This window comes from Epargyreus clarus, unplaced genomic scaffold (assembly GCF_041222505.1).
Source record: "Epargyreus clarus isolate Ecla_fem2 unplaced genomic scaffold, WU_Ecla_fem_2.2 ptg000027l, whole genome shotgun sequence".
NCBI lineage: Eukaryota > Metazoa > Arthropoda > Insecta > Lepidoptera > Hesperiidae > Epargyreus > Epargyreus clarus.
This window is the reverse complement of record NW_027332234.1, coordinates 8294529-8316090: the sequence shown is the minus strand read 5'-3', so window position 1 is coordinate 8316090 and position 21562 is coordinate 8294529. Positions and strand designations below refer to the sequence as shown.

The 21562-nt window shown below is 34.7% G+C and overlaps 4 protein-coding genes across 8 annotated transcripts; 1 reads left to right on the top strand and 3 right to left on the bottom strand.

Annotated features, from left to right (window-relative positions):
* Nucleotides 1–201: 201 nt before the first annotated feature.
* Arp5 (Actin-related protein 5) lies at nucleotides 202–6640 on the bottom strand. The gene is made up of 12 exons (XM_073088706.1): nucleotides 6456–6640; nucleotides 6213–6378; nucleotides 5686–5852; nucleotides 4948–5139; nucleotides 4354–4584; nucleotides 3863–3984; nucleotides 3588–3671; nucleotides 3138–3299; nucleotides 1976–2139; nucleotides 1380–1517; nucleotides 922–1076; nucleotides 202–584 (listed from the first exon to the last, which is right to left on the bottom strand). Exons 1-12 carry the CDS (start codon nucleotides 6559–6561, stop codon nucleotides 280–282), a joined length of 1992 nt encoding a protein of 663 aa, XP_072944807.1. The 5' UTR covers nucleotides 6562–6640; the 3' UTR covers nucleotides 202–279.
* Nucleotides 6641–7343: 703 nt separating this feature from the next.
* On the bottom strand, nucleotides 7344–19150 carry VhaSFD (V-type proton ATPase subunit VhaSFD). 4 transcript variants are annotated; one of them, XM_073089026.1, is made up of 12 exons: nucleotides 19012–19145; nucleotides 17716–17739; nucleotides 17332–17413; nucleotides 16246–16426; nucleotides 15656–15865; nucleotides 14167–14361; nucleotides 12328–12462; nucleotides 11516–11701; nucleotides 10747–10934; nucleotides 9510–9698; nucleotides 8163–8276; nucleotides 7344–7909 (listed from the first exon to the last, which is right to left on the bottom strand). In XM_073089026.1, the coding sequence occupies exons 1-12, from the start codon at nucleotides 19058–19060 to the stop codon at nucleotides 7831–7833; spliced, it is 1632 nt and encodes a 543-aa protein (XP_072945127.1). In that variant the 5' UTR covers nucleotides 19061–19145; the 3' UTR covers nucleotides 7344–7830. The 4 variants fall into 4 exon arrangements, with proteins under 4 accessions (XP_072945127.1, XP_072945130.1, XP_072945129.1 ...); XM_073089029.1 differs by lacking the exon at nucleotides 14167–14361 and having other exon boundaries at nucleotides 19012–19150; XM_073089028.1 differs by lacking the exons at nucleotides 17716–17739; nucleotides 19012–19145 and adding an exon at nucleotides 17499–17685.
* On the top strand, nucleotides 18666–21399 carry Tsen2 (tRNA splicing endonuclease subunit 2). 2 transcript variants are annotated; one of them, XM_073089032.1, is made up of 4 exons: nucleotides 18666–18850; nucleotides 19165–20052; nucleotides 20436–20560; nucleotides 20714–21399. In XM_073089032.1, the coding sequence occupies exons 2-4, from the start codon at nucleotides 19239–19241 to the stop codon at nucleotides 20846–20848; spliced, it is 1074 nt and encodes a 357-aa protein (XP_072945133.1). In that variant the 5' UTR covers nucleotides 18666–18850; nucleotides 19165–19238; the 3' UTR covers nucleotides 20849–21399. The 2 variants fall into 2 exon arrangements, with proteins under 2 accessions (XP_072945133.1, XP_072945132.1); XM_073089031.1 differs by having other exon boundaries at nucleotides 18666–18998.
* Nucleotides 20580–21388, bottom strand: Cmc1 (protein). Its single transcript, XM_073089034.1, has 2 exons — nucleotides 21249–21388; nucleotides 20580–21176 (listed from the first exon to the last, which is right to left on the bottom strand). Exons 1-2 carry the CDS (start codon nucleotides 21301–21303, stop codon nucleotides 20878–20880), a joined length of 354 nt encoding a protein of 117 aa, XP_072945135.1. The 5' UTR covers nucleotides 21304–21388; the 3' UTR covers nucleotides 20580–20877.
* Nucleotides 21400–21562: the final 163 nt, after the last annotated feature.

Below are 21562 nucleotides of genomic sequence, written 5' to 3'. Positions count from 1 at the left end.
AGCTTAGTCCTCAGGGGTAGCGGCGCATCTGTGGCCGACCTCAGATAGGAATATCTAATCCTATCTGGGTTGATTACAGATGTCCATGGGCGGCAGTAGCCACTTACCATCAGGTGGACTGCATGCTCGTCTGCTACTCTTATATTATAAAAAAAAAAAAAATCTTCAGAAAGTTTTCGGGAACTAGTGAAAAGAATGGAACGAGGTTCTGTTAATATTTTATTGATTCTTAAATGACATACATTATACAATATAAAATTAGGTTACTCGTACATTTATTCAACAGTCCACGACAATTTCTTCTTTGACAACATTAGCGTCACCGGCGGGTGCGAGTGTGTTATCCACGATCGGCGCAGGGCTCTTATAGTATTTATTACTTGCATGGTGCTCCTTCAAATATTCTCCGCCCATTTCATAGTAGTCCTCCTTTGAAATACACCAGTTCTCAAACTCGTTGCTCCCGGCGAAATCCCTTGCGCCATACCAAGCGTCTAGATTTGCGTTATTGGCCATCACTACCTTGTGAGTTGACTGGAATGGCCTCATTTCGAGCAGTTCCCTTTCTAATCGTTCTTTGAGTCCTACAAAATAATATTTAAAATTATTGTACTTCTTTTTAATAACAAAATAATAATAATCAGTGTCATAAATAAATTGACCGAACATAATGCAGTAAATACCAAACAGTTTTTAAACAATTCACACCATAATAGTAATTCGTAATAAAGATGTGCTATAATTCGGCGTCTCTAAGCTGTTTAGTTTCAGATCTTTTGATAATATTGGTGTTATCAAGGGATTACATAAATGACTCTTTCTTAAAAGCATACATACATACAAATTATAAAACATATTTTATTTATAACCATATTTTACTTTGTAAAAGTAGTACGTAAGAGCTACAAATGCTACCATTACCTGGAAATTGCGAGCAGCCGCCCGTGATAAACACATTATTGGCTAACAACAACTGATCCTCTGGACTGAAGTGCTTGAAAACATATTCCATACTCTCTGCCAAGCCGGCTTCGAGATTTCCCATCATTGACGGCTGAAACATGAGCTCAGCAGCTCTGAAAAAAATATTATATTAATAATAAACTATTATATTAATGTAAATCATATTGAACAACACAATTTATAGTTGAAATTGATTTTACAAGCATTAACTCTATTAAAAACGATTTCCTGGTTGTAATTGCTACACACAAATCCAAAGTTTGTATTTCTGGTTGTTTGTATGTATGTGTGTATTTATGTGTCTTTGTTCTATTTCATTTACGACGCAGTAGTATTATCACAATTTGTTATTTATAAAGTATTTACTACTTTGGCACTATGCTGTACTAAGCAAAGCTATAATGCCTTAAGATTACCTAAAAGGCTCAATGGCAAGGTGGAGCTGATGATGTTGATTGGATGATTGCTGCGGTTCGTATTCACGCAGTGCCTCTTCTAACTCTAACAAACGCTCTCCATCCGCCTCTGAATCTGAATCTGCTTCACGGCTTATACTGTTAATCAGAAAAAACAATTTTTGCAATTTGTCTTCAAAGTGGGGCAAGCAGATTAATGAGAAATAACAATAAATTTAGCTGAAAGTAATGGTAACGGGATCTCATTGAGCACTAACAGTGAATAAATAAATATAGATATCAAAACGAAAAAGGTGAAGAAAAAAATACAGGATGTTTTATTTCCAAGCAGAATTTGTTTAAACGCTTAAGAAGTTTTCACTTTAAAAATATTAGTCCTTATCCACACGAGTTTAAGCTTTTTTAATGTTCGATATTCCTTCATTCAATATTTACATATGAGCGCTCTTAATACGTGTCATTACGTTGTGTTGATTCCGACATGTTGGGCGGTAGAAGTTTTGTCACCTATATCAAAAAGCACCATCGAGGGCATTAACTGCTATTCTTTATAAACACTCGTCTATATTAATGGTAACTGTTAGTGTGTTGCGTACCTCTTATACACGTCCCAGTCGGAGTCCTGGTTGCCGAAGTCGTCCCCGGCGGCGGCGAGGCGCGAGATGACGCGCATGCGCTCGGCCGCCGCCGCCGTGCGCCGCCGCAGCGCCGCCGCGCGCCGCGCCCGCCGCGCCTCGCGACGCGCCGCTATGTCGCGGTACTGGGACACGAGATCACAGTTATTTATCCCCATTTTTAGACATAGATAAGTATAGATATCTCACCGCCTTGTAATTGAAGGAAGCGTTTAAATTGAATTTGAAGGTGGTAGAACCCTTTGTGGTTCGACTATCTACACCACCTACACCTATTTCGGACTAATAACAGCAGTGTTAGGCGCTGCTGTGTTCCGTTTTGAAGGGTGTGGTATGGGAGACGTACTTTTCCGAGGCGTTCCAACTTAGTCACCAAAGGTAGCATCGCATCTGTGGCCAACCTCAGACAGGAATATCTAATCCTATCTGGGGTTGATTACAGATATCCATGAGCGGCAGTAGCCACTTACCATCAGGTAGACGACATGCTCATCTGCTATTTCTATATTATAAAAAATACCAAGTAATGAACCTCTATCAAATCGCATTTTACGAGCGAGGTGGACTGCGGGCTAAGCCCTTCGTACTCTGAGAGGGAGACCCGTGCTCCGTAGTGAAATGGCAATGGATGTTAGAAAAAAGGCCCAAAAAGGTCTAGCACTGGTAGACACTGGTCTACCAGTGCTAGACCTGAAAAAAGAAAAAAACTGTTTTTTCGCTACGAATCTATGAACAAACTTTGATTACTATCACATATTAATATTTAAGAAAAAACTTAAAAAGACATCCTTGGCAAGCGCTTTTTGGATGAGTATTGGACATAGATTTGACAATCTAATATGGGCTCACATTACCAGTTCTTATGGTTTAAGACATTTATTTCTCATTCGAATACAATTCTTCTTTATAAATACTTGCTTGTTCTTGCTTTATAAATACTGTATTTATTTATTTTTTTAAAATACAATTTATAATCTTGTCCGCTTCCTGTCATCTAATATACCATTTTCAACAGTATTATGGATTTACAATCTGCAATCTTATTTTTTAAGTATTTACTGATATGTATTTAATTCAATAATGTATAATAAGAAATTCATATTTTTATTATGAATGACCATACCTTAGCTCGCGTATCTTCAAGCCAAATCTTGAAGGCCTCAGGATCAGAAGGTGGCTGCATACGGCCAGTGGGACGAGTCTCCAAGTTTTCTTCAGCATTCGCCGCTGCCGCTATACGTTGTTTATTCTTCTCGATTCGTGCGTTTATATTTGTTATTTGTCTCTGTGAAAAATATATTTTATATTAATTGATTTCAAAATTAATTCAAAAATCCATTTTTTTGTAAAGGTTATATTACACTCTTTTTTGAAAAGTTGTTTTAAACATAAAATATTTTAAAGTAACATACCTTAAATTTAGGATTTTATTAAACTTAATACGATTTTATTTGACTTAATTTCATGAAAATATTTTTTATTTTAAACATTATAATATAAGCAAGATGTTCCCTTTAGGAGAAGCAATCGTACAAATACAATTTGTATGTCTTAAATAATTTTATTATTTTACCTGAAGATCAGTGTAGCTTTTAATGTCAAATCCTTTGATTGCTTCATTACATTCATCGATATTTTCACCGTCTTCTAACATGTCCTGTAGCATAAACATAACTTATTCATGATACTTATTTACATGTTATTTAAAAATATCTACTATATAAGTAAGTAAGTATTTTATTTTTTATATAGTATTGAATACATTGAATGTTATTCTTACTTCATTTATTCATAATTTATGACACATTAATTTAATGATTTTAAATGATTGAACTGAATATTGAATACCTGAATGGCTAGCAACTGACTTATTTGTTCCTCATCTTCAGCTAGTCTCTCTTCCCTCTTTCTTGCGTTAATCTCTAATAACCGCCGCGCCATTTCCTTTTTGCGTTCCTTTTGCTGTTCAGCTTTGAAACAAACATATTGCAAATTGTAAACAAGTACACAGCTAAATACAGAATAGAATCAGAGAAATCTATGAAGATCAAATAATATTAATTGTTAAAAATATAAATACATAATTTACAAATATAAATTCAATAATTTTACCAGTACCTTCACTGAAAAATTAAATGATTTACAGTACAATTATTTATGTTCATTACGATTAAAAAATAGTTGAAGATAAAGTCAGGATAGCAATATCTTTCTTTATTCTTGTTAACTTCACTATTAATATCGGGTCCAAATATTATAGAATGAAGATGAAAATATGTATATAGAATCGCTACAAACAACTATACAAACAAATAAGTACTTGTAATTTACAGCAATACCTGTTAATCCAGATGAGCTGGCTGACTGTACAAATGGTAGCTGAATTCTCTTCACATTGGCTTCATAATAATCGGGATTTGCCCACTTTCTAATTTCCTCCTGATAGTCCAATGCAATGGAACAATGTTCATGCAATATCTCCTCTATTCTCGACATTGTGATAGCATTCACGTGAACAGGATACTTCAATTGGAGTAACTTGTGTAAATAGCTTATTATTTCACTGCCACCTGCAAATTTAGGATAGCTTTATTATTTTTTCATATTTCTATTTAGGACAAAATCGAATGAGATTATTTTATAATTGTCAAATCATGAACTGTTATCTAGAAAGTTATAAGATTTTATTCAAGTTGTGCATGTTATTGACTTATTTAATTACTTGTGTAAGAGTAATTAAATAAGTTAATAACAGCACTCAGAATTAAGAACATAACAGTATTTTTTTTAATTTATAATTCTTGAATAGGTATCCTAATCAATATGACTTATTAAAATTATACATACATAAGAATACTTTATTCATTATTTATAGCTTTATTTAGGGTTGAAACAATGAGTATTTTGTGAAGATATATAAAAGTCTAAGTTACCCAAATTGATTCTTCTAGCATGTTCACTAATAACTTGACCCCTGATCACAGGTATGATGTGTATAGTATGGTAGCCACAGTTGACAATGAGTGCTGAATCCCCAATGTCATTCTTGTACAAACTGAACAGTGAGTCCACTCCATAGCTCACTGCTGGTACTCCGTAACCTTCAAAGAGTAGTTCTGACATCACTGAAAGAATAACAAATGTATTTTTCATATGACAAAGATGAAATTCTATTACATTACGATGCTATGAAGGTAAATATAAAAGTACTCTTAAATAATTTGCAGCATACTATATATAATATTTGCAGTACAGCTATATTATATATCGAAGAGTAGTTCTGACATCACTGAAAGAATAACAAATTTATTGGTCATATGATAAAAAGATGAAATTCTATTACATTACAATGCTATGAAGGTAAATATAAAAGTACTCTTAAATAATTTGCAGTATGATTCAGCTATGTTCTGTATACTTTTTCCAGACCAGCACAATTTTTTTGACATCAAAAATACCCCATAACCAAGTTCATGATAAAAATTTCATGGCTACAAACATGCATATTAAATAATTATTTAAGTCACGAAAATGTAAACAAATAAACATACAAAATTACAGACTCCCATATAGAAATGGCAAGAATAAGAGTATCTTATAGAGAGAATAACTTATCTATTTTATCTGTAAATGTAATGATTATAAAAAAAAATATTATTCATAATACATACATTGTCTACAATAATTAGGAGTGACAAAGGCCTCGGTCATAACAATGGGATGGGGCACACAGCCCTCATTGTCTATTCCCAGATGTGAAAAAATGTAATCACATACTTGTTCCTGCACTTCAAAATGGGTGACAACATTTTTGTCAAATTGTGTTTTGAGCTGGAATCTGTAAAAACGATTTTATTAATTAAAATTATTTATAGCCTGTATAAAGTTCAAAACAATAAAAAAAGATTATTAAAGACTTATGGATTTCTAATAATATGCTGCATGTGTATTATTACATGTAAACACACTTAGTTACCTTCCATATCATTAAGTTTCCTTCATATAAAAAAGGGATGCTACTCAAGTTCTCACAGATTGTTCATTTATTCTGAGATGAGAGTGCAGCTGCTTCAAATGAGTAAGTCTGACTTTACACTTCTTTCAAATAAGTTTGCTGCTATACACTCCAGTTATAAGGCAATTGTTAAAAACCAAACAAGTCTCTCACAATACATTATAGTTAGTATTAAGCTCTTACCGTACAGCTTCTATATTAATAATATCGTTCCCTATTTGAATCGGAGGGGTCACCGGCGGTTCTGCATCTTTCTTACATCTATCTTTCCTTGGTCTCGCTATTAAGTTCTTAAATATTAAATGAGGCTCGTCATATATTGACCATCCGACTCTACATTGGTAAGAGCCTACAAAGACGAAAACGATTAAGAAAGAATATAAACAAAATTATATTTTTGAATATATTTTGTCATTGTTTACTTACCATTATCAATTACTAAGGGTATATGACCAAATTTTAAAGTTGGTGCATATTCATGGACAATATCGGGCACGGTTTTATAATCTTTCAAAACGAGTACATCTTCCATTATTGTTGTTTTTATTTAGAATTAAAAGCCAGAGTAAATCTAAACAAACCCTACGATTACATCCGAAATGTCATTAGTGACATAACATTGACACACATGACACACATGACACAGAATACAGATAACATCATATTTGACACTTTGACAGTGTCGTAATCATTGACGAATTTTAAAACTATAAATTTAAACAACTGAAAATACATGCATGTGTTTTCATTACATATTTTAGATGTATAATAATATTATAAAAAGGTATTAATTATTTTCTCTCACAGAACATAATATAAACAATATATGCCATTAAACTTTATAAAAGACGCAGCGCAGCTAACGCCACTATCGATCTCAGTGTTGCTAGGTTGGCGAAACAACCTGAGAAACGGGAAACTTCGATCGATTATATATTTTATCGACATTTAACTTAATGCTACGTAAGATACGTAATAGTGTTTTTTATTTCGTGCTAAGTAACATGTATTTTGTTTAATTATTAAGGTAATAAACGTAACCAAGAACAGAAAGCCTAAAAGGACTCGAAACATTTCCATTCAAATTTATTTTTGCAATGGCGTATTCCACAGAACAATAAGAATTTGGAATCAGCGAAAAAAAGGTTCGGTAGTCTCTAAAATTTGTCCAGCGAAAAAGAAAACTTTGAAGTGACAAGGGGAGAGGATGGGATGCCTCAGCTATTTTTTTTTAATTTATAAGCATGAATTATAAATTATTATTTACGTTCAAAAGTATGTGTAAAGATCAAAAGGAAATAAATAAATACGACGTTGTGTATTTTTCAAACTTTAATCAGTGACTGTTACATATTTCAAATTTTCTATCACTGCTACAACTTTCAAATTTGGATAATATAAAGAACTTCAGAGCATAATATAGAACTTCTTACTTATAATAAATGTTTCATTTCCATAACAATATTAATATTTCATACTAGGAATGTGTTACAATTTAAATAATATAGCCAATTGTGACAATACTATAGATATTGGTTGAATAAATAACAATTTTTCACGTAAATATTGACTATGAAATATAAATAGTTAATTTGAATTTCAACGTATTTACAATAACGTCACTATTATAAATAAGGCCAACATTAGTGCAGTGTGACATCGAAGAACATGGCATCTTATATACAATAATGTAATACTTATCGAACATGGCGCTTATAAACCGCTACAGTAACTGCAATCAGAGGCCCAGTGTCTAAACCAACAATAATAACAACGTAAAATACTTTAACATGTGCTTGCTTTAAGCCTTAGCGCCCACAGCGGTACCGCCGGCTTGCTTGTCGATCTGTTCTTTCTCCAACTGCTTTCCAAGGTATTCCCTGTAAACAAATTTCCTATATAAGCCCATGCTTTTATTATTATTTTTTCTACAAATTGTTTTTTTTTTTATTAAATAATCGATCTCAATACCTTTTAACACTTATTATATTATTGCAATTTAAATTATTATGATTATTTTATGATGAAAATCACCACTAACTAATTCACAATGCAAATTTTTGCGAAAATATGATTTTTATTGTAAATGAAAATATGATTTGTTCTGTATTGTAACATTAGAAGCATACTTACCAATTGTGGACCATAAGTTTCTGCACCGCGAGGAGGGCCTCGTAGCGCACGTTGGGGTCTTCGTGGCTGAGAAGGTACATCACGCGCTGCTTACCGCCCAGCTGCTCGATGGTCCTTTGGCAGTAGAAAACAACAAAAATTTAATTCGGTTTCTAATAAACTTGGAACAGTAATTTAAGGATTGGAAGATTATATCAATTAATTATCACATCGGATATTATTTAGATTTTCTTAAACCCCATAGGATCACGAAACAGTTTCAACAATACCTTATTTTTTTAATGACGAGTAATTCCGGAGATAGAAGACCAGATACGTCCATATATACGTAGATACGGTCACATGCAAGAACCCATACACGCAAACATGTCGTACATACATGATATAAAAATATACATTCAGACGTCCAAGCATACATGCGTTTATGCGACACAAACGCACGCACGCACGCTCTCATATACTTACACACACGGACAACACGTACTTAACAACACAACGTAATGGTCACATGTACGCACCCATATAAGCACGCACGCATCATACGCACAAGCACACACGCGTGTAGAGGTGGCACGAATGCACGCATTTACGCCCACACACATACTCTTACTTAACACACCACAACATAACAATATAAAATAACAGCATGTATACTGGCTTGCCGCGCGGGTAGTGCCGCACGTACACGGGACAAACACAAGCTCACGAACGCACACACACTCACTCGTACTTAACAACACTCCACAACACAATAACACAAAAGAACATTAAATACTGACTACTTGCGCGTAGTAGGGCCCGTATACGGGACACACAAATCTACGCACGCGCGCGCGCGCGCGCACACACACACACACACACGCATACAAGGACTTTTTTTTTCTTTTTTGGTTTACGAGGGGGAAACCTTCAAAAGGTACTCGACGACGTGGGAGCGACGCCGGGTTATGTGGGATGTTTACCGCACCAAAACCCCCCCGGTGGCCGTCCTCAACGCGTGGTAGAGAACTCCGGGATCTCCGACGCAACACAACCGGAATCCTCCAAGCGCGATGCCCCGTTCAGGCTGGGGGAGCAGTTTTTGCTCCTCCCTCACCATGTAGTGTTTACGACGGTATGCGACCACACATACCGCCGCCCTTCCCGGGATCGCTTGCTGGACGGTTCGAGCTCCCACTCTTGCCGCCTGCAACCCCGGAAGCCCCCTTTTAGTCGCCTCTTACGACAGGCAGGGGATACCGTAGCCCTATTCTACTCCCAGGACTACAGGGACAACGCATACAAGCACCTAACACACGTACTTCACACATCACAACGTAACACCACAAAAGAGCATTGTATACTGACTGCTTGCCGCGCGGGTAGTGGCGCACGTACTCGCCGACGTCGTAGCAGGCGACCGCGAGCACGACGGGGTCGCGGCTCTTCTCCAGCAGGTGCACGAGCGTGCGCAGCAGCTCCTGCCCGCGCTCGTTCAGCCGCGCGGCGTTCTCGCGCCAGAACTTCGCAGACTTGTGCACGGGGGACCACTCCAGGCTGTTAATAACGATAATTATATTTATTGGAAGGTGATAGAAGCCTTTGTGGTTCGACTTCGGTACCACCGCTACACCTATTTCTGCCTCATAACAGCAGTGTTAAGTTAAGCGCTGCTATGTTCTGGTTTGAAGGATGTGGTACAGGAGACTTATTTTTTCGAGGCGTTCCAGCTTAGTCCTCAGGGGCACCTGTGACCGACATCAGGTAGGAATATCTAATCTTATCTGGAGCTGCATACAGATGTCCATGGGAGGCAGTAGCCACTTACCAACAGGTGGATTGCATGCTCGTCTGCTACTCGTATATTATAAAAAAAGATAGTGAAGTTCCTATTTTTTACAAAATATATTTAACACATTTTACAAACAATTATCAAATACAATATTGTATAATTTATTAGTTAACGCTAAACAATAACAAGTTATTGTATGTTTGATTATTTTACCATACTCTCACAATTGTACCTTTCATAATTGTCGAGTATTTTTAACATTGTGTATAATCTCACACAGTACAATAATTTAAAATATAACAAAGACCTCTGTGTTACAGACTGTTTATCTTTAAAAGAGTCATTGACATTCTTATGTTGTGTTTGATACCCAAACACACCCACACACAAGGGATCTTGTAGACAATTGTAAAGCTTGTAAAATTAGATCTACTTCTTAGACTGGTGGTCTCATTCGACTTTCCGGCCCGAAACTCATTCAATTCTCATTTCCGCCCCAGGTCTCCGACGAGCTCAGTCTGTTACAGATTCAAAACCATGCAATGTCCCACTACCAAATACTTCAGCACAACCTCCTTCCTTGCCACGAATGTGCAAGATGTGGAATGAACTTCTTCTTGAGGTATTCCTGGAGCGCTATGACATGGGGCTCATCAAAAAAAGGTGCAAAAAGAGCTCTCCTTCAAAGCCAGCGATGCATTGGCGACTCGTATGGTAATGCAAATGTTCATAGGCAACATTGACTACTTTCCACCAGGTAGCACGTCTGCTTTATCGTTAGGCTCAAATATAAAAAAAAAAAACCCAACTCACCGTCCGCTCTTCACTTCAGTAGCGTACTGGTCAAAGGAGCTCAGGTCCTGGACAGAGGCTTGCAGGCGCTCGTTCAGGAAGTCCACGTCGTTCATGATGTCCTCGTCGTCGGAGCGCTTCTGCTCGAGGATCGACAGTTGCTTCAACACCTTGCATTGGACCATGGCGATGCAGTGCTCCTTGGCAACCTAATATGATAAATAGTGTTTATGAAAATTTATTAGTAGCGTGACGCGGTAATCGAGGTACTATGACATGCAAAAGATTTATCCTTGATCTTAATTTCAGGTAGATACATTTTGATGTTAGAAAAGAACTCAGAAAGTAAGAAATTATTTTGAATCAATACCAATGTAAGTAGGATTTGTTTGCAATAAACCACAAATAAAGATATATGTATTAAGGTGGGCTATTTTAGTATTTATGCGTGTTTACATGCAAAATTTATTGCGCGTAAAAACTGCTATTTATATTTATATTAAATTTCAAATAGATTTAAAAAAATCATGCGGTAGTTTGAATGTCTTGAATAACACAAAATATGATAATCGATTCATTTTCTTTAGTCTTCAGATATAACAGATAGAATTTCTGTATCTTTGGAGATCATTATAGAAGTTAATGATTCGCTGCGATCAGACTGCAAGATTCTATGCTACATGTATTCCTTTAAAATTGTTACTATTTAACTTTACTAAACATTTTTAATAGTTTGTGGTCCATATTCTTTTCAATCCAAACATTTTAAAAAAAACTTGGTATGTCATACCTGGTGGTCTTCAGGTTTCTCGATCAAGTTCCTGAATACGGCGAGCACGATGCGCGTCACCTTCTCCTTGACGGAGTCGCTCAGGATGTCCGCGAGGATCGGAATGGCGTTGAACTTGTTCATCTTCTCAGCTAACAGTGGGTTGAAAGTCAGCACCCACAGGCAGAACACCAGCTGGTATTGGACCTGAGGATCAAATCATCATCATCAACCCATTAATGTCCCACTGCTGGGAACGGGCTCGTCTCAGAATGAGAAGGATTAGGCCATAGTCCACCGCGCTGGCCAAGTGCGAATTGGTAAACTTCACATACTTTGGAAAACTTTCTTTTTAAACATTTCTCAGGTATGCAGGTTTCCTCACGATGTTTTCCTTTCTCGTTTAAGCAAGTGATAATTAATTTCTAATGCGCACATATTTTAAAAATCAGAGGTGCGTGAAGTGAGAGTGCGTGAGGCGGAGTCGAACCACAAAGGGTTCAAAGTTCAACCTTCAAAGTCATGATAAATGTATGCGTTCAATCCGATGTATATATACAGGGTGAATTTTTAAAACGGGCCTTCAGGGCCAAATCCGAAACTATAAGGATTAGCGAAAAATGCTGAAAGGAGTTACGAGGCCGATTTTGATAAAAACTAAAACTGCATCATTAGTTTTTTTAAATATTTTTTTCCTTAGCCGGGAATCGAACGAGTTCATTTTGGAAAAAAATGCACCCTATATTATTCCACTATCTGATAGTGTTGCTTATAAGGATCAAAATCTGAAGGCCCGTTTGAAAAATTCACCCTGTATATCTCTTTATGCTTACCTGGAAGTTGACCCTGGAAGTGAGGATGGACAGCAGGGTGGAGATACCGTCCACGGACAGGAACGCGAAACGGTACTCGTCGATACGGAGCATCATTTGCAGGCAGCGCGCCACCGACGGAATGTAGTCGTTGTTCTAAAACAGACCAATGACACCACAACAATTATTACTTTATAATTTTTTTTCAATATACTCGTAGTACAGACTTCTGACGAAATAGGTGGACTTACGCAAATCTTGCACATTATACTACGAGGTATATCTTGTATATCCTATACATAGTTCAGGAGATTAGTGACGCACATTTCAGTATGGGAAGATGAAATCACAGTTTATTTGTGTTTGCGACATTACTTAAGCTACTCACTCTAGCTTGTATTGTATAGTACATAATGTAACTTATATTTTACAAAGACTCATTATATTATGTAGTTATTCTGAATAATTAAGAAAAAACAGAAAATAAATTTCCAAGTCTATAATAGCAATTTTTGCATTGTAGGTACATACTTTTTTCATCGACTATAATATAATTTATCTATAATAAACTTTGATGATGCTATGCTATGCTATGATTTAAGCTAATTTAAAAAGTAGTTGAAGCAAGAATTTCATGTAAGGGCGTTATTTGATCTAAATCGATTTCTTTAAATGTATGGAAATCATTAAATAATATTAACTCTTATTTTATTTTTATCTTGGTTTTGTGCAAAATAAACTGCGCAATCTTGTTTTAAACTGTAGGTATGTGTTACATACGTGTTTATTGTAGCAGCTAGGTTATGGTATATACAATGAATGTATGAAAGCTTATCTTACAATGTAAGTAAAAATAAATACAAAAATATGTTGCAACGATTTTTTACATGGTTGTCGGATATTATAAAATAGCTCAGTATGAACTTAATTAATAACTTATATTGTTTTTATATCTATGATAATGCCAATAATTATAAACAAATTAGACAATCCCAACAAAGGGCTCGAACACAAAACTGCGATGCGACGCGATACGAATTCGCAACGCAGAAAATTGCGATGCGAATTGCTGCGATGCGATATCGTGCGGCGTAGCGTCTCTCAGGGTGACCAACAACAACAACCACTGTGCGATGCGAATCAATTCGCAAGTTCTTGCGATGCGTCGAGGGAGCTCGCAGATTTTTGCGATGCGACGTCGCATCGCAGTTTTGTGTACGAACCCAAAGACAGATTAATTTCGGAAAAGCTGAAAATTATTTAAAGCTTTATAGAGAATAAGATTTATGTATAAATTACTGTTTATTTATTTTATATTAAATAAGTTTTAATGGGAAGTAGGGATACTTGAGGTGAACATCTGTAAGTAACGTAAGTGACGTTGTTATTTTGGGTGTGGTAAAACAAGCAAACCCAGTAACATCTATTATGATGCCTTACTTAAAGTCAGATATTATCTATAATATCGAATAGATGTTACTGGGTTTGCTTGTTTTACCACACCCAAAATAACAACGTCAACACTGACATTATCCGGTAAATAGGTGGCAATATACACTGCAGTATATAATGTTAATGCCGCGCTCGCACCACATAGGGTTCTACACTTATTAGCATAATAATGCAATTATTGTAAGCACATCATTTATCACATTGCAAGTACTCGGCATATGAAGCATAGTGTAAACAACAAACTCTGATATTATTAGGAGTGTTAACAGAAGCATGCAAAACAGCGGTGGTTAACAATAAACTATAACTTATTCTAAGAAACTTGAAGTATTTCACATTGATGTTAGTTACTCTTGACATTGTTACATGCACTTGGACATGTAGCGGCGACATCTATAAAAGATATACCTTGTGCAGGCCGAGTGAGTAATCCTCATGAGATTTCAGTTCGTCGAAAGAACTGTAAAGGCTTGAATACTTTTCGTTAATCTCAGCTGCGTCCCTGTTCTTGTGGTGTTTGATTGGTTTATCGGCGAAATTCATTTTCTCATGCGCCAACATAACCTGCTCGGCATGCTCTAAGTCGGCAGACATTTTCTCCGCCTTACCAGAAAACAAACCTCTCAATGAGAATGCAAGCACCTCCGCAATGCCCCAACGATGCGTGTTGCATGATGATCACAACAATGTGTTATAAGTGTTATACGCAATGGTCGTTGTTCCTATTGACTTGAGCTGATTAAAGATTCTTTTATATTGTATATTTTATATACCTACTATGACAATTATCTTTTAAATTGTAGATTCTTCTAAGGCACGTAAAGTAGTAAGTATAAACCAGTTTACGAAATTCGCGCGTTGTCATTAGGTTTATTTTTAATGTGTACAGTATAATTATGAACTGTATAATTTTACTGTAAAATGTACAGTATATTTATAATATAATTAAGGTAGTCATGTGTATCCAGTTTTATGTGCATATAATATTTGTATATTATGTAAGGATTACATAACTTACAAATAAGTGCCTATTCCTTAGGCATATAACAATTTATCATGTATGTTTAATTTAGTTTTATTGATAAATGTAATTGTATCTTTTGCTGTGTTTTATGTATTCTTATTGGTAAGTGTACACACCGATCTTTACGATTGTTCTTGAAAACATTCAACGAGTTAGAATTCGCGCATAATATACTGGTGTTCGGATATACAGATGTTTTCGTCGATAATGTATTTTATTAGTTATGTTAGTATTTACAAGTGAATATTTGAATGCTGATTTTATCGAACTGTAGTGATATAGAAGGCAACTCCTAATTCAGCAATATACATCATATTTATAGCATGCTCAAATACTATATATACATTTCAAAATAAAAAAAAATGTTCAGATGAAAATGCATATTGAGAAATAGCTGTTCTTTTTGAAGATTTCATAGATTCATCCATATTGAAATAATGACAATTATCATTGGTCATTTTTATCATTTCACCATCAGAAACATTCTGAAGCCAAAAAGTAGGGATTTTTGGTCAACATGCATTTTCAGTAGAATACATGATGCAAAATATCTATATTTGTTCACTATTTATAATGATACATGCGATCCATTTATGATATACACATTGCAAACCTAATATCAACCTAAACTATAAAATACTTATGTATGAATAAAATACAAATGATTGTACCTACTCTAAATGTTAATACATGATTGCAAAGCATTAATAATTAATGTTTAATATTTCATTTACATTATAAAATCAACACTTTATTAAAAAAAATCAATCCAATTCATATTTTAAAACTTTACATGCTATTAAATAAATCGTCATGCTTTGAAAACCTGAATTATTTCATTTTGTTTCAAAATGTTTGCTTAGTGGGACTTACGTTCATTTTCAGTTGGTCCTTGAGCCACGACAGATAGAAATTCAAGTCGCTCTTGTCCATGAGTTGTGGGTGCCAGCAAGCGAGCTTGGCGATGATCCGAGCGGTCATATGCTGTACAAACTCGTCCTGGCGGTTCAGCAGATTCAAGAACGGCTGCCAGATGTTACCGTGTCGCGAGTTACGGAATATCTTTACCCTAGATTTGTCTTCCTGGAAGGATGGCCAACATTATTACAATTGACACAAATAGCTTATTATAAGGTGTTTAGAGATGAATGCTTTTTTATGTTGGTGCTATAGACATAACAATCCATTAATCCATTCATGAAAAACCAAAATTTCTTGTATTAAATAAACCTATGATTTTATTATTTATGATGTCATAAAGTAATCAAACCGCTCCTAACAAAATTTATTGAATTAATCAAACTCAACTTATGTACACCTGTTTTTATTAATAAATCTCAAACAATTTTTGCCTACCAGTTCGAAAATTAAAATTTACGTAGGCTCAAATTATCAAATTTCTACTCAGTCTGTTAGCAAAAATTTTAGCTTAAAAGCTTAGCCCATAACTTTTCGTAACTTACCGAAAGAATATCATCAATCAACACAAGGACATATTGGATAGTGTTGTCCTTGCTGATGTGCGTGAGGAGGTTCAGGAACACATCAGCACAAGCCTCGGGGTTCTTGTCTGGCAAGTCCTTCTGCCCGCGCTGGTCCAAGTTCACGATGAAGTCGTGATCACGCTGGGTGATCATTTGGGACCTGTGAGCCAATGAAACTGGTATAAAGTACATTGGCTTGTTTAAGCCTCACACAGCTTAAAGTGTCGACCATTTGGCTTACACTTAATTATGTTCACTTCTTTTCAGTCTATGCAAATTTTGCCTATAAAATATGGAAAATTTACAATTTCTAGCAGGCAGTAAATGTCTTCAGGTTTAGGATACTTATGAGTTGCAAGGATTGTTCTATACTATTTCAGTGCTGTATTAAAAATTCATAAGATTTAAATAATATATCAAGATCTTTATAGCCTTCCAGCTTCATTTCATCAAAAAATATATAAATACAGTTTTTAATTATATTACTTTTGAGACTATTTTTGAGAAACAGGCTTACTTATTAAAAAAGCTTCTATATTGAAATAAACCATTTTGATATATCTCTAGTAGCTTAATAATGTATTAATTATTAAATATATTTCTTAATTTATTACCCCTAAATGTCTGATAATTTAGCAAAATTTTATGCCAAAGAGGGGAAAAAATGTGAGAGCATTATAGTAATTTGGCACACTAGATATTATCATATTTATTAATGATTAACAATAGCTATTTACTGATAATGATAACACTGACAGATTTGGTGCTGATCAGTTTAAACACTGTCATCCTTAATTTTTGTATGATTGAAAAATATACAGCCTTTTAAAAGCTTTTTTCTAGATATGTGTTAGTAAAAAAGATAATATCAATTTAGTTTTTAAAACGGAATATACTTCAGGACTTAGTGAACTTCAAAGGTCAGCTTCCAAGGATTTCTTACTAGTAAATTTACACTGCACATTTAAATCTCAACTTAACTTCTAAAATATATTTAACTACCACCAGTTTATTAACCAGTTACAGCATCCCACTGGCAAGATAAGCTCATGAATCAATACTCACTGCAGATACGATTGCCAGTTAATTTGAGTCTGGCGAATCTCACTGGCCCTGATTTGCAAGACGCTGGTGGCAGCAATCATATCTGAAACGCAAATTACAAGTACAAAAAGGGTGGTTCAGATACAATTTTCAGACTCAATTTACAACATTTATCTCGAAGTACTTACCGATTTTTTCGTCACCCATCAGCTTGCTCACATTTTCATCGCTTAGGTTAGCCATTTCGGCTAGCAAAATATAAGAAAAATATACCCCTCACAAATAAGATCGATTCTAGAGGCAATAATTTTTCAGAAAACAGAATTTTGCGACAGCGGCCTCAGCTGAGAGGTCTTGTGACTATAGATAGTGAAGTTGGCTATATGTAAATGAACTATACCTTACCTTCTCTAATGTATATTTTCATGGCTGGAAAGAAAGAGAGGACGATATTAGTGGTTAAGTTGTCGGCACTGTATAATTCGACAATAATGAAATGTCACTTAGGTTTCGTTTAAAAATAAATAAATATTCGTCGTTGTTCTGTATTTATTTGTATATGTTTTAGTTAATTATAAACTTCAATTATTAGTAGTATTTAAATGTTATTATAGAACTAATATAAACTTTATATAAATAAGATACATTAGATACTTTCATACACAGATTATATAAATATAAGTGCATACATAAATAGCATGAAGTTATAGGTAAATATGGAGGCCACACTTAGAACAAAATCTTGAGGCAAATACCTACGTATCTCCATCCCGCTTTCTGTGGGCCAACCTCTCTTTCTAGTGTGGACTATAGTATTGCTATCTTCTTCTTTAAATCTCCTAGAAAATTCTTAGAATTAGTCACCACACTAGCCTAACCAGAAGTTAAACACTGTCAAATAATTTACCTTTAAATAAATACTTGAACTATGATTAGTTCAATTGAAAATCCCAAAATCGTAGGTCACGTATGCATATCTGGGTTGGCAATTCAACGAATTATAATCCCATTTCTTAAGGATTCGGTAATGTGGCAACATTGGCCCTATGTGCCAAAATAAATAAAGGTTACCCTACTTAGACAGAGAGGGTCTGCCCACAGAGAGCGAGATGGTGATACATAGGTTTTGCTTCAAGTAGGTATTCGAAGTGTGTTCTCCATATTTACCTATAACTTCATGATAAATAGGAACAAGAGCAAACTTTTATAATCTTTATACCTACTCTTACTCTTTGTTTCATTAAAAATTTGAATGAAATAAATTGTATACTCAATTTACGCCTTACGATTTCATTCAATCTTCACACTTTCAATAATCAATCATTCACCAAAATCGCTAAGAAGTAAGACGCCTATCAAATTATTGAAAAATAAACAATAGCATTATACAATTAAATCCGAATTAATATGATTACAATAGGCAATAGTCCAATACAGTATATTGCGAAAACACAAGAAATTACTGTGCTGAGCACATTGTGCTGTTACGATAAAAGTTAATTTCCGATTCTAAGGAATTTAGCAATAATAACATTGCATAGTGGGTTTCTAGTCTAGCAATAGCATAGCATAGCATTTCTTTATTTAATCTTGATAATGTGGTATTTTTTATTACATCTAAGTGACTAATGTTGTTAATGGATGAAAGATGTAAATGAAACTTCCCCGCGTTATTTCAAACGAAACGAGTAAGTTACTTACGGTTGTATCTATCGGTGTCTGTGTCTCTTACTTTTGCTAGATATTCCATGTTTATTTATATTTTATGGGTATTTTACGATTACAGCGCTGGAATTTTGTTTCTTGATTCATAATCCTTATTTTTAAGTCACAACTTGACTTTTCGTGTTACAGATAATACGCTATTGGAACCGTGACACGAATAGCTATAAATAATTTTTGGGAAGTGGCCAGTTACATTCTTTGACATGACTACTGTGCAAGAAGAAAGTAACTGTCAACAAGACCAAAAAGATGATCAAAATGATGTGTCTTGTATGGAAGTGGATACTCCACTACGTTTTCCTTTAGATGGTTCCGTTAATGTTGTTTTCACTGGGCACTATAATGGTGTTGGTGTTGAAGTGAGGCCTGATGAAGCATTAGGAGTGCTGTATCACATGGGCTGCTTTGGGAAAGGCAGTGCGTCACGGTCCAGGCCCATTGCTGCAGAAAACGACCAGCTTCCCATTCTAAGACGGAGGCAATACCTCAAGCGGAGCCAATGGTTCAACAAATACACCCAACGTCACTTCTTGTCTGAGGCAGATCTATTCATGAGAGAGGTAGAAGAACTTACCTCCGACATAATGAAAGATGCAAGGAGCAGGTCCAAAAAGGATGTAATCGATTTAGTGTCTAGTGATGAGAGTAACAGTGATTCTGATGATATGAGTGAAAGGACTATGACTTCGTTGAACAACAAAGATAACATTGTCGTTGTTGTTCCAAACAGTGAATCTGAGGACGACAATTACTTCGCCAACTTAAAACCAAAATGTTGTTTGAACAAAACAAAATTGGAAGAGAAGTTGATGTTGACAGCTCAAGAAGCATTCTTCTTGATGTACGGTTTAGGGTGCTTACAAGTAGTGAATGGTGATCACGCACTAAGCATAGAAGATAGTTGGAAGCTGTTCAGTGATAATGATCGTAATTTTGTTGAGAAGTATGTTGTGTATCACTACTTTAGGTCAAAAGGGTATATTATGAAACCAGGAATCAAGTTTGGTGGTGATTATTGTAAGTTTATGTGATGTCTTGTTTTATTTATTATTATTAAATTATATTATAATATAATACTTTATTTATCATAGAAATTTTAATTTAACTTTTTGTATTATAAATAATTGTGTGCTAAAAATCAAAATATACCCACGTTTTTGAAAAAAAACCATTATTATCTCTATAAGGGTCTAATTTTGATTTGGTGTTTTCTTAGTTTACGTACAAACATTTATATTTATTTGTCATTTTTATTAGAAAAGCATAGGGCATATTCATAACAAAATTTTTAAGTAGTTTAAAACTATTTTTTTAAAATTAAAACAGAATGATTGTATGTATAATGTTGTGAACTTGTCTTTGTTTTTTTTTTTTTTTGAATCTCGCATTTCTTGTTTCAGTATTATATAAAGACGGACCAGAGGTAGATCATGCAGAATATATAGTTGTCATTAGATTTAATGACAATTGCTTTGATTGGACATCTATACATGGCCATGTTAGAGTTTCTAATACTACATCAAAGGTAAAATTAAACTACATACAATTTTTAATAACTCTAATTGCATCCAATAACCTTTAACAAGTACAATAATATATAAATTAAAAATGCAATATTTTGATGTTACTGCTGCCAAAAAGTAAGAATTATTTGATTAACAGTGACTTTATTTTTCAGAAAATTTTGATAACAGAAGTGATAAAGTCCGACAAATTGCATCTTCAACTGCCTCAAGACTTAAGTGAATACAGTGTGCGAGAAATTCTGCTTAATAGGAACATTCCAGTAACAATAAATGATGACATAGACTAACTATACTTTTATTCTAACATTCTCCACACTTAAGCCCTTTTCATAGGTTTCTTTTTTCCTGTTTCTCTATATTCACTTCTTTGATCTAAATATTCTTGTGTGCATATTTTTTTAAAGTCCTCATTTTGATACCAGTTGGAAAGACACGATTTTAGAGCAGAGTTCTGGTCCCTACAAGTTACAACCATAAAAACCGAAGAGTTCTTGCAGCACTCTGTAAAATCAGCTACTTCCTTGATACATTTTTCTGACTTCGCTTTTTCTCTCATTAACTTTGGGATCAACACTTCTACTTCTACTTTTCTAAGAGTCCTGTCGTTGGGATCACCTGGAATGCAATATTATTGTTTTAAAGATAAGCAGGGTTGTGTAATCAATATAAAGTATTTTTATGATATACCTAGTCCGTGAGGTCCTTCTGAGAACTTCGGGGGTAGCACAGATTTCTCCGTCATTTTATTACATTCATAAATTCAAATCGCTTAAAGTATGTAGAGATAAATAAAAACAATTCGGTTGAAGATGAGCCGCTTGTAGGTTACAAAATTAAATTGTCAGATGTCACAAATGTCACAATGACCAAATTCAATCTGATTATTTAGGATTGTCAATTTGGGGTGTGTAGAATACAGACTTCTTATTGATATCAAAGATACGTATTTAGATTTAAGGCAGATACATACTATTGATACACACTACTTGATAAAGCGCGAC

Bases quoted from the DNA above. Each gene is read 5' to 3' on its own strand.
- Cmc1 (XM_073089034.1), bottom strand. From the start codon at position 21,303: ATGACGGAGAAATCTGTGCTACCCCCGAAGTTCTCAGAAGGACCTCAC. The intron at 21,177-21,248 runs GTATATCATAAA...ATTGCATTCCAG, and splicing joins AGAAGGACCTCACGGACTAG to GTGATCCCAACGACAGGACT.
- Tsen2 (XM_073089032.1), top strand. From the start codon at position 19,239: ATGACTACTGTGCAAGAAGAAAGTAACTGTCAACAAGACCAAAAAGAT. The intron at 20,053-20,435 runs GTAAGTTTATGT...TTCTTGTTTCAG, and splicing joins CAAGTTTGGTGGTGATTATT to TATTATATAAAGACGGACCA. The intron at 20,561-20,713 runs GTAAAATTAAAC...TTTATTTTTCAG, and splicing joins TTTCTAATACTACATCAAAG to AAAATTTTGATAACAGAAGT.
- Arp5 (XM_073088706.1), bottom strand. From the start codon at position 6,561: ATGGAAGATGTACTCGTTTTGAAAGATTATAAAACCGTGCCCGATATT. The intron at 6,379-6,455 runs GTAAGTAAACAA...TCGTCTTTGTAG, and splicing joins ACCCTTAGTAATTGATAATG to GCTCTTACCAATGTAGAGTC. The intron at 3,672-3,862 runs GTATTCAATATT...TTTATGCTACAG, and splicing joins GTCAGTTGCTAGCCATTCAG to GACATGTTAGAAGACGGTGA.
- VhaSFD (XM_073089026.1), bottom strand. From the start codon at position 19,060: ATGGAATATCTAGCAAAAGTAAGAGACACAGACACCGATAGATACAAC. The intron at 15,866-16,245 runs GTAAGTTACGAA...CCATCCTTCCAG, and splicing joins TGATTGATGATATTCTTTCG to GAAGACAAATCTAGGGTAAA. The intron at 7,910-8,162 runs GTAAGTATGCTT...ATTTGTTTACAG, and splicing joins AAACTTATGGTCCACAATTG to GGAATACCTTGGAAAGCAGT.